Here is a 17,026-nt window from a genome sequence, read left to right on the forward strand (position 1 = left end):
GAACTTCTCCTTTAGTGAATCACATTTTCAATGACAGATGGTGTTGCTCACTGAGATTAATAATGCCTGACATTCACTCATCCATTTATTCAAAAGAAAATCATCCTGCAAGCCTACTAGGTGAGAAGCAAACTATCTACAACTTCTAACCTTATAAAGTATGTATTTGAATTAATTCTACTGGGTCTCTAAGCAAGATTTGGCCAAAAGGAACTTTGAGAGCTTGCTTATAGGTTCTATTAAAAGAGCTCAGAAACTGGAATATCCTAGATAAAGCAGCCTCCTTCCTCCATCTAGGTTAAGGGCTCAGTTTCAGAAACCACCAAATGGAATAGCAAGAAAGAAAGGGGTCTCCAACCCTCACCCCCAGACAACCAGATCAGGAAAAGCCCACGGCGTTCATGGAACCACATTCAGTGCAGTCCAGTCACCTCAGGCCCAAATTTCCTAGGAAAGAGACTTTCTCCTGTTTCACCAATCACTCTCACGTGAGGTTCTGACCACAAATGAGCTTCTCTGAAATATCATCAGTATCAGAAAACTTTAGAGCGAGGGAAAACCTAGAGAATAAACAGCTTTCCCTTTAAGACATGTCTCCACTTACTCTTTATACTGTCCAATTTGTTCCTCACAAAAGGCTTGTGAAAAAAATTACAGTAAGACTAGGTCTCCTCATACTCTGGTGAGGACACTGAACCCCAGCGAGGTGAAGGGGCAGTTTGGAGTCAGGAATGAACCAGAGCTAGAATTCTGAGTCCTGGGTTCACAGTCCTCCAGGCCACACTTTTGCCCCAACGAGGTCATCTACAGCCTCTCCATACCATCCACCAGCTGAAATGCTTTCATGGCACTTATCAGAGTGTTAGTTGTATTTTATTTATATGGTCATTTGTTTAATGTCTCTCACCCTAGAATGGATGGATTATAGGGATTGAACATATGTTTCTCACCTCGTGTGCCACAGTCTACCTTGGATGGTTGGGTGGACAAGTGGATGAGCCAATATGCCACCCGTGTATCCTAAACATAGCCACACCTTGTGTTGACACGCCTCATATTTCTCCTGACCATGGTGACTTCATGTCCTTTCTCAGGTCGTAGCTTGCTGCCAGACATGGCCCTCTCAGTGGACTCGTCTTGGTACCGGTGGCAGTGGCGAGTCAGAGATGGCCTCCCACAGTCTCCATCAGAAGCCACACCACTGCTGTCCCCAGAGGAGGGGGCGCAGAACTACAACCTGGCGCAGCAGCGGGTCGTGTTCCCCAACAACAACGTATTCCACCAGAATTGGGCCAAGGTCTCCAGGAGATACTCTGGCAACAGAATCTGCACCACCAAGTATACCCTCTTCACTTTCCTGCCCCAGAATCTCTTGGAGCAGTTTCACAGGTATATGACCACTTGGCTGAACAGTACACACATTATAGCCAAGTATTTGCCACTCAGATGAACTCAGAAATGCTACCCTCTGGGCCAAATGTGTGGTAGCTTTGTCATTCATTCATTCATTCATTCATTCAGTATTTATCAGATTCTACTCTGTGTTAAGTCATGTGTTGTGTATTAGAGATACACGAGTGAAAAAAAAAAAGACACATTGTCCTGACTATATTGGCTAGTGAAAGAGACAGATACTAATTTTAGGAATTATGTAAATTGGCGTAAACTATAATTCAGATAGATACTTCCAAGGAGAAGTATATGGTGCTATTAGAGTGAGTACAAGAGAAATCGGGCCTAGTTAGGAAAGTCAAGGGAGACTTCTAGGAGGAAGTAACTGTGGAAGTCTAATATGAAAGAAGAGAATGTGTTAACTAGGTGGAAAGAGGCAGAGAGAAGTCAGAGAAGGGAGCCAGAAGAATGTTCTTTCAAACAGACCTTCACGTGCAAAAGCACTGTGGCAAGAGGGAGAAAGATGCACTTGGAAAATGTAGAAGTGCAAGCCACTCTTTTGAGATAATATATGCAAAATTAACTTTTAATTATAAAACAAAATATGCACCTAGACATTATCCTAAATTTTGTAATTATTAGCACCTACCATTTATTGAGCAACTACTATACTCTGGAACCCTCCATTGCATACATAACAAATATTCATCCCATGTAATATTTATAGGAGCCCTTTAAAGTAGGTAGTACTATACCCATTTTAAATTGATTTGACTTTAAAGCCCTTACCATGATGTTCGAGGTGACACTGAAAGAGACTGTCATTTTTAGCTGGCAAGGGCTAATAGTAGGAAAGCAGTTATGCGGCAAGTATATTTCTCTTCTCCACGGTTTTCATTCATACCTTGCTTGCCCCTTCCAGATGGGCTAACCTCTATTTCCTGTTCCTGGTGATTCTGAACTGGATGCCCTCCATGGAAGTCTTCCACAGGGAAATCACCATGTTACCCTTGGCCATTGTCCTGTTCATCACCATGGTCAAGGATGGCATAGAGGACTTCAAGAGACACCTCCTTGATAGAGAGATAAACTGCTCCAACATCCAGATATATGAAAGGTAAGGGAAATCATTCCTCTGTTTTCTCTGTGGCAAATAGATTATGCAAACTTATCAGTGTTTTCAAAAAATTGGTCTCTCTTCTCACATTAATTTTCTTCAATTCATTTAATTCAGTGATACTCAACCAGGGCAATTTTGCCCTGCAAGGAACTTTTGACAATGTCTGCAGATGTTTTTGGTTGCCATATCGGGAAGGAGGTTGCTACTGGCATTTAGTGAGTAAAAGCCAAGGATGATGCTAAACATCTTACAATATATGGGACAACCTTCCACAACAAAGAATTATGATCCAGCCCAAAATGTCAATAGTGCTGAGATTTAGAAACCTTAATTTAACTCATGTAAATGCCATAAGAGCAGCGTTGAAACTTCAAGAATTAAACTCTAAAATTGACTGAATCATCTCAGGAGACCAAGTTCAGGAACAGCTCTCTGGAGAGTGACAGGCAATGTCTCCCAAACAGGAAAATGTATACCGTTTTTTTGTTTGTTTGGTTGGTTTTTTTCTTACATCTTTATTGGAGTATAATTGCTTTACAATGGTGTGTTAGTTTCTGCTTTATAAAAAAGTGAATCAGTTATACATATATATGTGTTCCCATATCTCTTCCCTCTTGCGTCTCCCTCCCTCCCACCCCTCTAGGTGGTCACAAAACACTGAGCTGATCTCCCTGTGCTATGCGGCTGCTTCCCACTAGCTATCTATTTTACGTTTGGTAGTGTATATATGTCCATGCCACTCTCTCGCTTTGTCACAGCCTACCCTTCCCCCTCCCCATATCCTCAAGTCCATTCTCTAGTAGGTCTGTGTCTTTATTCCTATCTTACCCCTAGGTTCTTCATGACATTTTTTTTCTTAAATTCCATATATATGTGTTAGCATACGGTATTTGTCTTTCTCTTTCTGACTTACTTCACTCTGTATGACAGACTCTGGGTCAATCCACCTCATTACAAATAGCTCAATTTCATTTCTTTTTATGGCTGAGTGATATTCCATTGTATATATGTGCCACATCTTCTTTATCCATTCATCCGATGATGGACACTTAGGTTGTTTCCAGCTCCGGGCTATTGTGAATAGAGCTGCAATGAACATTTTGGTACATGTCTCTTTTGGAATTATGGTTTTCTCAGGGTATATGCCTAGTAGTGGGATTGCTGGGTCATATGGTAGTTCTATTTTTAGTTTTTTAAGGAACCTCCATACTGTTCTCCATAGTGGCTGTACCAATTCACATTCCCACCAGCAGTGCAAGAGTATTCCCTTTTCTCCACACCCTCTTCAGCATTTATTGTTTCTAGATTTTTTGATGATGGCCATTCTGACTGGTGTGAGATGATATCTCATTGTAGTTTTGATTTACATTTCTCTAATGATTAATGATGTTGAGCATTCTTTCATGTGTTTGTTGGCAGTCTGTATATCTTCTTTGGAGAAATGTCTATTTAGGTCTTCTGCCCATTTTTGGATTAGGTATACTGTTTTTAAAGCATCTGTGGCTCTTGGCTAAAAATCCTTGCTTTTAGAACTTAGCCAGGTAGGTTTTAGGACCCAGAGTTGGCACACCTGTTCTTGGTTGCCTGGGGTGGAAAAGGAAGCTACCTGTGGGTGACGTCTGCATTCCAACAGGTGGAGTCTCAACAAATAGAAGGAAGTGACCTGGTGGGTACACACCTGTTCTCTGCAAGCTCTTTCCTTGTCATACTTCTCCCCTAGTGTTTATACACCGGCTTTTTATTTTTAGTTTCCCTTTTGAAAGAAGAGAGAAATTTTCAGCAGAGAAGGCGAGCAAAAGATGTCAGGAACATCACTCGCTGACAGCTGAACAATGGAACTGATCAGGGAAGAGCCTCTTTTATGGGGAGCTCAAGTGTCCTGCTATGAGAATTAAAGAGACGGGATTGAGCAGAGATGAGAAAGGAAGGCAAGAAAAGGCTTAAAAGGAAAGAAGACAAGAAGCGAGTGGTGGCCTCCAACCTGCCCTTTGAAGGACGGTCCCACAAAGAGAACCCCAACAGACATTATCATGGGAATCAAATTAAGACCAGCAAGTACACTCTCTTGTCCTTCATACCCAAGAACATCTTTGAACAGCTACACCGGTTTGCCAATTTCTATTTTGTGGGCATTGTGGTTCTGAATTTTATCCCCGTAGTCAATGCTTTCCAGCCTGAGGTGAGCATGATACCAATCTGTATCATCCTGACGGTCACTGCCATCAAGGATGCTTGGGAAGACCTCCGGAGGTACAAATCCGATACAGTGATCAATAACCGAGAATGCCTCGTCTATAGCAGGTAAAACGAAACACCCGGGCAAGTCTCGGCCCCAGCTCTGATCTTTCTGTGGCTGCTGCTACCGCAGGTGCTGTTTATAGAAGGATGGGGTAGGGAGATTGCATTATTTTATCGCAGTGAAGCTGTTCAGTTCTCCACAATGGGGATTATGGTTTAAAACCGAAAAACACAAAGCAAAAGAAATTGAGGCTTGAGTCAATCGTTCATTAAAATTAGGAGGTCTTTATTATGTAACATTTTCTTTGCTGTTTCAAATGTGTTAGACACTTAAGAGTTTTGCATAAATTCACAACCATTTTAGGTCCAGTGTGGCCATGAGCACATTGGAGCAGGTTTGGAGACCCTTGGAGAAAAGTGGCATCACTGTTTTTCAGGGAAGCAGTAGGCAGTGTATTAGGGGAACCAGCCCCGGAGACACACTGCCTGGATTGAACGCTGTCTCAATCAGTCGTTAACTCTGTGACCTTAGGCAAGTGACCTACCTAACCTCTCTGAGACTCATTTTGTCCTTCGTAAAATTGGAACACTTCCTGAGGTGGTCGTGAGAATTCCATGTGATAATCCTTGGAAAGTACTTAGCACTGCTCCTGATGTATGATAAATACTCCGTATGCAAACTGTAGTTGCTTTATTTTTAGAATGTAAAACTCACATTAGCTCGATCAAGACTATCCTTAAGCTTTCTCTCTGATATCCCAACCCAAACAAAAATGGCTCACCACCTGTCTTGCCATGTTCTTTAACATAATTTTATACCTGTCATTGTCTTAGAAAGACTCCATTGAGTCAAAAACCAAACTGGGTTGTTAGGAAAAGGACATGCTCTCGATCAGTAAGGGAAGAAAACAGAGTTACCGTGTGTCTCAACTTTGTGACAATCCATGTAGCCCAGAAAGAAGCAAGGGAATGGAGGCTGGGCTTGCAGTGAGATTGCGGTGACAAAGAGTGCTTTCTGGGCTGGCACTAAGAAACTTAGGATGAGTCAGTCACTTAGATGAATACAGCAGGTAGGGGCTTGACTTCCTGCCAAGTAAGGGGAAAAGTCCATCTCTCTCAAGAAGCACCATCCCTCTGACTTGTTCCTTCTGACCTTATGGACCCCAAGATGTTCTGCAGTTGCTCGGGTCCTTCTTAGAGTGAAAGGGGCTTGCTCTGATGTGTGCCCTACAGCTGTTTAAGGGCTGCTTCTTTCTAAGAAGTTCTCTTCCCCGGGGGAGAACATGGAGCTTATGACTTGGAGCTGGCTGATGATAGCTTATGAGCCAGACTCCACTCGGAAAATTGTAGCCTGGGGAAGCTTCTAAGGAGATCATGTAATGCAAGGGACTCAGCTGTCTCCAGGGCACCCCTAAGAGAACTTCTGTACCGTCTCCTCAGCAAAAATGAGCTTCTGTTCTGTTTGCCTACAGGACCAAAATTGCACATCTAAAAATATTAATCTGAAGGCTTGGGGTTTTTTTTTTTCAGCTGGATCTAATTGTCTTGAGTATTATTAGCCCACTGAATACCTAGAGTTGAGATTGAGTCATTCCTCACCTTTGAGTAAGGAAATCATAAAGAGAGAAAATAAAAAAAAACTGTTGGAGTGTGCCACTTTTCCTAAAGAGACTGATTTTTTAAGAAAACATTGTTTTTCTCTTGTCACAAATCCACCCCATCACTTTTTGTTTTCTGTCTTTCTCCTTTGTTGTTTTTCTCATAGAAGATGCACAGTGAGGCTGGTTCCTTGGGGAGGGATACAGGTGGACCTCAGTGAGGCTGGTTCTCTTCTCCCTGCTTTGCCAGAAATCCTCTGCTCTGAGCATCCCAGAAAAATAGGCCTGTTCTTGGGGATAATCTCAGTGTCAATCAGACCACAGACTGACCTGTGCTGGGTGCTGGCCTGATACAGGCCAGGCTGTTGTCATTCTGTTCTCAAAATAGCTTCCAGGAAAATGGCAGAAAACTGACGAGATAACAATCCAGAAAAAAAGAGACATTTATCCCCAGGCTCACTGGCAGGGAGGGACATACAGGTTTGTTTTTTTTTTTAACAAATAATATTATTTATTTCTTAATAATATAATTTCAGAGAAATCATTCTAAAATTATTATAGATAAAAGTTTAGTGATAATAATGGGTTTGATCATTCTTCACTATTTTGGTGAATCATAGTTTAACAAAGAGAGTATTTGAAAACCAGGTTCTAAGTTCAGTTTATTTCAATACTTGATTATCATAGTTGTCAGGACGGAAAAATTACCTTGGAGAAGCACACATCGGGCTCCCCTGGTGGCACAGTGGTTGAGAATCCACCTGCCAATGCAGGGGACACGGGTTCGAGCCCTGGTCTGGGAAGGTCCCACATGCCGCAGAGCAACTAGGCCCGTGAGCCACAACTACTGAGCCTGCGTGTCTGGAGCTTGTGCTCCGCAACAAGAGAGGCCGCGACAGTGAGAGGCCCGCGCACCACGATGAAGAGTGGCCCCAGCTCACTGCAACTAGAGAAAACCCTCACACAGAAATGAAGACTCAACACAGCCAAAAATAAATTAATTAATTAATTTTAAAAAAAAGAAAAGCACATATCATGCAATATGTACTTGGGAAGACTTTATGGTTATTGATAATGGATATACAAATTCATATTTTTAACTGAAGTATAATTAATTTACAATGTTGTGTTAGTTTCAAGTATACAGCAAGGTGATTCAGTTTTATATATATTCTGTTGTGTCAGTTGAGATGCTCTCTACTGCAAGAAGCAGAAACCTCAACTTAAACAATTTTAACAATGAAGAGACTTTGTTTCTTAAGTCACTACAAATATGCTGAGGTGGGCAGGTGATCAGGCATGGTTCATTCAGCCAATCAGCCTTCTAGCTGCAGCAGTTAGCTCTCCTTTTCATTCAGTCCCCCTCTGTGTCATCTTTACCCTCAGGTAGATTTCCCTCATGGCAATGAGATGGCTGCAGCAGCTCCAGCCCTCACATCTACATATAATAACCCACAAAGGGAGAAAGAAAAGCACTTCCAGAAGCATTCTTGGAAGGTCCAGGAAGCTTACTCCCCAGATCCTCCTCATCTCTCAGTGACCCCAGTGGGTCACATGCCCATTCCTGAACCAATCCCTCTGAGCAGGAGGTGAGATTATGCTAATTAGTTTATACCTGAGCCATAGAGCCCAGCATGAGGTTCACTTCCCTGAAAGCATATGGGCTACACAGGGAAGGTGAAAAATCCAAATTTAAAAAATGAGGTATTTCCAAGAGAAGGAGAAACACATGTTGGAGAGGCCACCACCATGTCCTCAACATCATCACCTTAAAATAGTTTTGAGCCTCAACTCCTTGTGAATTGCTTTCCACATATTAACAGGGGCAGACACACTTTAGGACATTCTGTAATATATATCCTTAAAGTTCTTCTAACCCTGAAGTGGATTAATTCTATGAAAAACCTCAGAATAGGAAGTTAGAAAATGCTAGATATTATTATTATCTTAAGTGATGATGCTGAAGGAACATTTCCTTTTGCCAAACATTGAAGATATTGGGTTAGCCAAAAAGTTTGTTCGGGTTTGTCATCCCATCTTACTGGAAACCCCGACTGAACTTTTTGGCCAACAAAATACATGACGGGATGTCAGGCAAAGAATACAAGATCTGAGAGGACAATTTTTTTTTTCTGAGAAGCAGCATAAAAGCTTATATCTCAAGCACTAGTTCTATCCATTTTGTCTCAGATTCACACATTTGAGAAACTGATGTCAAATGTCCTCATTTTTGTACAGTTGAGTACTAGGACCCTAAGAATTTTGCTCACCTTAATCCCATGTATCATCCAGCCTAGACTTGTTTATACTGTGAGAGAATCTTTTTGCAAACAGCAGAAGCCTTGTTTACAGAATTACAATCCTGTTAGAGCATTTTCTTTTAAGATAGCAACTGTGCTTGTGGTCTAAAGGTGACCCATTAATCAGATTTATGGAATGACTTCAAGGAGAGATTAGCTTCAGAATTGTATTAGCTTAGTTTCTCCCAGGGCTCAATTTAATGAATCTAGAAACCATACCCAGCAAGAGAATTGTATTTTTCCATCCAACTTCATATATTTTTATTTGTATTCAGAAAACAGGCAACAAGGAAGCAGGAGTGGGAACCAAGGGAATCCTGAAGGTTTTTGTCCCCATATTGTAATGCAGTAAAAGCCTTCCACTGTTTCAGCAGCTGAGCACACAATTATTCATCTGTTCAGCAAGTCTTACGTCTGGACCGAGGACGTGTATATCAACATGGAAGGTCCCATGTACCCTCGAGGGGCTCTCAGTCCAGAGAGCATGAGAAACTTGTAAACAGCTACAGTGTCCCTTGCCTATGGACAAAGGGTCACAGTCATGCATGGGCCGCAGTGACACAGCTGCCTGCCAGAAACATCAGAGCCAGCCGAGGGAAGCCTTCTCTGAAGAGGTGACATTTCAGGAGGGCACTGAAGGACAAGCAGCATTCAAATAGGTAAAGAAAACAGGTCAGCTCACAGCCTATTCATGTGTCACCTAAATTGTATGTGTGATTTATGCTGGTATCAAAAAGACCAGGATCAAGAGATATCAGGAGCTTAAGAGAGAAATGATTCCGATTAGAAACTTTATTTTATTTTATTGGCCTCGCCGCATGGCTTGGGGGATCTTAGTTCCCCGACCAGGGATCGAACTCAGGCCCTGGCAGCGAAAGCTCCGAGTCCTAGACACTGGACCGCCAGGGAATTCCCTAGAAGCGTTTAAATTCTGACTTTTTACCAAGACTTGAAGATTCTCTTTTCTGTAAGTCAGGTGGCTGCTATAACATAAAAAGAATTCCAGATGCTACAGGATCGCAGCCAGTCTTCTGACAGCATGGCACTGAAGGCCTGGTTTCCCAGCTGTGGAAAGCTCTGTTGGAGAAGGCAGATGCCTGGCCTGCAGCCTGTTTTTATTTGTATGTCAGTTTCCTTCCGTGCCGGTGCCCCCATAGGAAAGCCTGAGAATGAGGAAACCAGAGGTCCTCATCCTGGGTCTGTCACCAATTATCTACATGACCTAAATGAAGCCACTTAGGCAGTTGTGTCCCCATTTGTCTCATCTTTAAATAGTGGTCATAGTCTCTCTATGGTAAATTTTGTGAAAAGATGTGAGATGACATGTCAGAGGGCTTGAACGTAGCAGAGCTATAGAAACAACTAAACAATGCAGTGCCAAAGGAGAGTGCATAAAGCAGTCTCAGCAAGGATGTTTAAAATGTGACATCATACTGAATGCTTGGTATTACACCTGGGCTTGTCTCAGAACTGCCACTTACTAAATGTGTGGACACTTGTAGTTACTTGATCACTACAGCCTCCATTTCAACTTGTATAAAGTAGGGCCAGTATCTCCCAGGGGCATGTGGGTTGAATGAAATAATCCTTATAAACCGTTAACTCAGTGTCTGCACCATAATTAGCACTACGTAATTTTTTAAATTTCCAGTCACTTCAACTCTAATTTTTTCAATGTCAGGCCCAACCTCAGCCTTCATCTTTCTTGCTACATTTCCCACCCATACAAGGGAGGAATTGTTTATTTTATTGGCAAAAGTCACGGACATTCACTGCGCCACATTTACCAGTGGGCAGTGTAACAGTGTTTTCAAAGCAAAAACTTAGGCTCTGCTCTCTCATTTCTCTTCTATTCTATGTGGCAGGATTTAAAATCTGAATTTGGGAAACCCTTCTAGAGCCTGGAGCTCTTTCCCCTAACTCCGTTTCCACAGCACTCCTGAGCACACCCAGACCAAGATTTAGATTTAGGTGAGGGATTTAGGTGGCTTCATCTGGCCCGGAGCCTAAGCCACATCTCCCAACCGAGCTTCTAACATAGAATGTACATTCAAATATCATATTTGTGTGACTCTTAATATAATAGCTATTTGATCCCCATTCTACTATCATTTTCCTCCATATATCATCGCTCTGGGAAACCCAAAGGATATGAGATGATTGACAGGGTAGAATTTAGGCTTTGCCAGGACCGTCCTAACATCGAAATACAATGTATTCTTTACCCTAAAACTATATCCTCAGTTTGCTGCAGCTGTTAAATGAACAGCTGTACCATCGGTTTGCTGCAGCTGTTAAATGAAGTAATGCATGTAAAATGCTTAGTATAGTTTCTGGCATTCAGTAGCCCTCAGAAAATATTGGCTAAAATGTTACTAAGGAGAGTTCTATAACCTTGATAGCCAAGAGTCACCATGAGCTTGACTCAAGGGAAGTAAGAAAGACAGATCATTGGCTGGGGTTTTGAACCACATGGAAGAAGACAAACGCTTTACCATAGAACTTGACGCCAAGCTATAACAACATAGCAAAATAGGCCTGGGGAAAGAATCTGAAAGTGCACAAAACAGAGGATCACAGTGTCATTTGAAGCATGACTATGAAAAGTGCCACTGGCTGTAGTTGACAGACCAGCAGACCCCTGCACCCACTCTGCGGGTCTTTGCTCTGCATTTGGCACCAGCCAAGTAGCCTCCTCTCTAAAGGGTCAGTTTTGCTAGTGCCCACCCGACTCCCATGGCCTCGCCCTGTGCTCAGAGAAGGCCATAAACTATGTTGGCCAATTCAGCTTGTCATTTCAGGATAGAATGCATTAGGTTCTCCCCCAAACTCAATGGGTGGAAGAATCATAAAACAAGAATTCAGGTGTCCCTGAAGCTCTGCACTTGTGTCAACAGGCCTGATTTGTATCTGAGCGGGTGAGCATTTATAGCCTCTGATTTGCCATTGTGGAGCTCACAATTCCAAAAGCTGAGGCTCCTGTTCCCCACCCAGCCTCAGTTATGTTTATGTCACCAGCTTCTGAGGCGTCATCTGCTTAGTACTGCACTTTTGAACAGGACCAAGAGACCACGCTGAGCCATGAAGTCCCCACAGCTATCACTCCTATGTCCTGGCAGACACACCTATGTGACCTTACACAAGTTAGATAACCTTTCTGGGCTTAAGTTTCCTCATCTATGAAACTGAGATAACAGTAATAATAAAAGTTGTGTCATTATTAGGCAGCTAAATGGTAACGTTGGTTAAATGCTGGGCTTATTACAGGCACTTAATACAAATAAGTTTATTCTATTACATTACATTAAATACATTATATTATATTATATCATCTCATCATATCTCATCATATCATACATCATATTATTATGATGCCATTTTGGGAAGTCTCCATTAGTGCGTCCATAACAAAAAGATGTCAAGATGACTTAAGATTAGGAAAAGCTTCTCCTCTACTGCCTCATGTTCAAGACAAATCTACACGGAATCAATTACTGAATATTTACTGAACACTCCCCTGTGTGCTAGACACCATACCGGACTCCGCGTAGGTACGGAAATATAAGACTCAGGGTCATCCCAGCTCTCAGCAAGCTTATTACATAGTTGAAAGTAGAAGACACATGAAACAATTAGGCCTCTGGGTGTTAATGAATTCACATAAATACAGATGCCCCAAGCTGCTGATTTGGGTCTTCATTCTTCCCGCCCTAATACTCAGGCCTCCCCAGGTATATCTGGGCATCCTCAGGTATAGTTAATATGTTCATGTCCCCCAATATTTCCATCCAAGCCAGGGGTCCAGGTCTCCTACCCACTCCTCTGGCCTCAGCTGTTTCTTTCTGGAGCTTCCCTGAGTCTAAAGCCCCTGTCATCGTGGTCTGTAGCAAACAGGCGGGTGCGGGGACACAGCTGCACTCACTGCCCTCTGCCCCAGGCCCACGCTGTCTTTAGCGTAACTTTAACTTAACGCCAAACCTTTAACTGCTGTTCTATTTCCATTTTGTGGGACCAGGTCAAGACAGAAGCCACAGGACCCTTCCTCCCTTTTCAGTTCCTTCCCCCTTACTAAGCTCCTCCTCCAACCACAAAGCCCAGCCCTCATTCACGACAGCTCATGAAAATAGACAACCACACAGATTCTGTTCTCCTATCACCACAGCAGTGACCCTGTTTGCTCCAAGCTAATAATAACTAATGATCATAATAGCAGCAGTAAATGCCATTTGCTCTAAGGTCATTTCATGTATTATCTTATTGAACTCTCACTTTAACCTGTAGAATAGATTTTATTTGTCCATTTGGTAGATGAATAAATTGAGGGTCATATAGTCAAGTAGTGGGTTCAGGGTCACACTACCTTGTATGTAAGAAGTAAGTAGTAGTTCTGGGTTTTAGTCAGGCTCACATGACTCCAGAGCTTTTAACCACCCCCACGATATTGTCTCTACGTGAGCACACCGCTGTCAAGACAAAGACAGTTGGGCATTTCAAGTATTCCTGAACCAGCTTCAGGACGCTTGACTCTTCTTGGAGCCATGGAAAGAATAGAGGTTCCAACCCAAGTTTTGTTGCTATACACCTTGGCCAGGTCAGTTTCCTCACCCAAACTGGAGATTTATCAAATTTCCTCCAGCCTTGTTTTAGGTTCACAGTAAAACTGAGGGGAAGGTACAGAGATTTCCCATATACCCTCTGCCCTCACACACGCACAACTTCCTCCATTATCAACATCCCTCACCAAAGTGGTCCGTTTGTCGAAATTAATGAACCAACATTGAGACATCATAGTCACCCAAAGTCCATAGTTTACAAGACGGCTCACTCTAAGTATTATACATTCTATGGGTTTGGTCAAATGTATAATGACCGGTATCCACCATGATGGTATCATACAGAGTAGTTTCACTTCCCTAAATATCCTCTGTGCTCCATCTGTTCATCCCTACCCACCTCCCAACCCCTGGCAATCACTGTTATTTTTACTGTCTCCATAGTTTTGCCTTTTCCAGAATGTCTTACAGTTGAAATCATACAGTGTGTAGCCTTTTCACACTGGCTTCTTTCACTTAGCCATATGCATGTAAGTTCCCTCCATGTCTTATCATGGCTTGATAGCTCACTTCTTTCTAGCTATGAATAATATTTCATTGTCTGCATGTACCATAGTTCATTCATTCACCTACTGAAGGACATCTGGATGCTTCCAAGTTTTGGAAATTATGAAGAAAGCTGCCATAAACATACATGTGTGGGTTTTTGCATGGCATAAGTTTTCAACTCATTTAGGTAAATAGGATATGTGATTGCTAGATCGTAGAGTAAGAATACGTTTAGTTGTATAAGAAACCACCACCTTGTCTTTCAAAGGGGCTGGACCATTGTGCACTCCGACCAACAGCATGTGAGAGTGCCTCTCACTCTACCTCCCCACCAGCAACTGGTGGTGTGAGCGTTCAAGAGTCGGGGCATTCAAACAGGTATTTTGTGGTATCTCATTTTAATGTGCATTTCTCTGATGACATGGGATGTGGAGCTCTTGTCATGTTTATTTGACATCTGTATATCTTCTTTGGTGAGATGTCTATTCAGATCTTTTGTCCATTTTTAATTGGGTTGTTTGTTCTCTTGTTGAGTTCTGAGTTTGTTTTTTTCTTTTTATATTTTGAATAATGACCCTTTATCAGATGTGTCTTTTGCAAAACACATATTTTCTCCCAGATGGTGGCTCGTCTTCTCATTCTCTTACCATTCTCTCACAGAACAGAAATTTTTAATTTTAATGAAGTCCAGCTTCTCAGTTACTTCTTTCATGAATAGTGCCTATGGTGTTTACCTAAAGGTCATCGCCATACCTAAGGTCATCTAGGTTTCCTGCTATGTTGTCTTCTAGGAGTTTTATAGTTCTGCATGTTACATTTAGGTCTGTGATGCATTCTGAGTTAATTTTTGTCAAGAGTGTAAGGTCTGTGTCTGGATTCTTCTCTCTTTTTTTTTTTTTTTTTTTTTTGGCATGTGGACATCCATTTGTTGAAAAGATTATCTTTCCTCGGTTGTATTGCCTTTGTTCCTTTGTCAAAAGTCAGTTGACTATAATTATGTGAATCTATTTCTGGGCTATCTATTCTGTTCCATTGATCTATTTGTTTCTTCTTTTGCCAATACCGCACTGTCTTGATTACCGTAACTTTATAGTAAGTCTCGAGGATAGGTAGTGTCAATCCTCTCCTTCAGTTATCGAGTTGGCTACTGTGGGTCTTTAGCCTCTTTATATAAACTTTAGAACTAGTTTGTCAACATCCACAAAGAACTTGATGGGCAGCCCTGATTTTAACAATGTATTTTTCTGGGAGTTTGCCCAGTAGCCAGCATCCAGAGCCCTTAGTCTTCAGTAGGCTGAATTTGGGTCCTTCTTTTCTGGACTTGGGGAAAATGTTTGGATTTTTTAAGTTCCTTGTGTTTGCACATTATGTGCCTGAGCCCAATTCATGAAATGTAATCACAGACATAAAGCAGGCATCCCAATAGCATGAAGAAGAAAATGCTGGGGCTGGCGGTGGTGGTTAGCCCTCACCATAGCATTAACATTCACTGTCATCAACATCATAAAAGAAGCTTGTATTCATCAAGTACTTACTAAGTGCAAAACCAAGATCTCAGTCCCTTACATGGGTCATGTCACTAATCCTTCCAATCACCCTCTGAGGCAAATACACGTATTACCTTCAACTGAAGAAATAGAGTCTCTGAAAGATTAAGTAACTTCCCCAAGTCACACAGGTAGTAAGCGGTGAAGCTGAGATTCAAACCCACTCTCAATCCCTAGATTGCACTCATTCTCACTGGCTTCCCCTTTCACCCTGGGGTAGTGATGCTGACCATCCTGGGCCTGACATTCCAGCTTCCTGAAGGACAGCCCAGGTCAGCTCATCATCTTGCACTGAATGGGAAATCCCACAGACAACTAAGCTTCCTGATAAATCCACTCTACTTTAGTTCCTTGAAACCCTTTTTACAAAACCCACATAGTATTTGAGAAATGGAAGCTTAAGCACCTTCTCCTCCTCCATTCCCCCCCCCTTTCACCTGCTTCCCCACAGGATCCAGTTGGTTATAAACCTCTCTTGCTGTTTATTTACCTCTTAATAAGCCCTATCTCCTCTCAGAAAGCCATTTAGCACTGCACCACTTAATTTCTCCCCATGGCAGAATCTGCCAGATGGAGTCTTCGTCCCCAGCCACGTCGATTTGTCTTATTTTTAAGCAGCAGTGAACATGCCACAAAACTAAAATAGCAATCAGTTCCCAGGTGTGGACTCACTGAGCAGGGAAATGACCAGAAGTGTGTGCATGTGTCCACCCGGGGCAGCTGTTCTGAACGGGCTGGATTAACCCAGGAATGACTCCCGAAGGTGGCTCCCAGCCAGCTGTGGCCACATCTGGGCATCCCTCACTGCAGAAGCACGCCGCTTTTCTGCCTCAGCTGGATTCAGCCACTCAGCACCTCCTCGGGCTGGACGCCCCAACCCTGGAGCTATGTACCCTTGCCTTTTCCACAGTTGAGGAGACAAAGTGGGCCCCCAGAGGATCAGGAAACCAGCACAGAATAACCCAGTGCAAGAAGGAAATGTCCCTGATGTCACTTTTTCTTATTCCAAAATTCCTATAAAATCTGACTCTGATTCTATAATATTACTACATTTGGGTCAATATAAATATAAAATTCTTCAAATTTTGTACCAGCTAAATTACTAAATTATGTCCCCCCCAAAAAAATTTTGAACACCCCAAAAATCATGTTGTTCTCATAACTTCAGTGCTCCTGGACACACACGACAAGATGTGTGCCTGGAGGTGTATGTGCCTCTGTTTGAGCAGCACGACCCGGAGATGGGCAATCTCTGTTTTGGGGAGGGTAAGCCTACAACAGGGATGAAGAGTGTCCCTTCACCACTGCATGTCATCCTAAGGAAGAGAAGATGACATCTAAAGGAAAGACAGGCGATTATTAACAGGACAGCAGTACTGGACAGGACCTCCCAGGGACCCAAAGAATAATAGAAAGAAAACAGAGACCAGTCTGACTTATAGCTTCTTGTGTCGTTCCATTGACCTTGCGATACCTATCATCATTATGGGAATTGACAAGTCAGCACTCCAGCCAAACTCACAGAAGTGACTGCTCATAAATACACACACACACACACACACACACACACACACACACAAATATACACACACATGTATTTCATAAGTTCATCTGCATAACATCCATCGTCCATCCCATTAATAATTCACATCCCATAATATGCAGTGGAGCCCTTTATTAGAAGGAAGAAGAATGAATATCAGTGTTCACGGGTGGAGGTGCATTGGCC

General features: G+C 42.4%; 1 protein-coding gene across 1 annotated transcript in view; it reads left to right on the forward strand.

Annotated features, from left to right (window-relative positions):
- Window positions 1-1,114: 1,114 nt before the first annotated feature.
- The window catches only part of ATP10B (ATPase phospholipid transporting 10B (putative)), a gene marked incomplete at both ends in the record, with an annotated part of 63,645 nt that continues 47,733 nt past the window's right edge, over window positions 1,115-17,026 (forward strand). Inside the window, 2 exon segments of the mRNA XM_081231245.1 lie at window positions 1,115-1,389; window positions 2,315-2,509. Coding sequence (XP_081087371.1) covers window positions 1,115-1,389; window positions 2,315-2,509 — 470 coding nt within the window.

The sequence above is a fragment of the Mesoplodon bidens genome (assembly GCF_964165515.1).
Source record: "Mesoplodon bidens genome assembly, chromosome: 4".
Lineage (NCBI taxonomy): Eukaryota > Metazoa > Chordata > Mammalia > Artiodactyla > Ziphiidae > Mesoplodon > Mesoplodon bidens.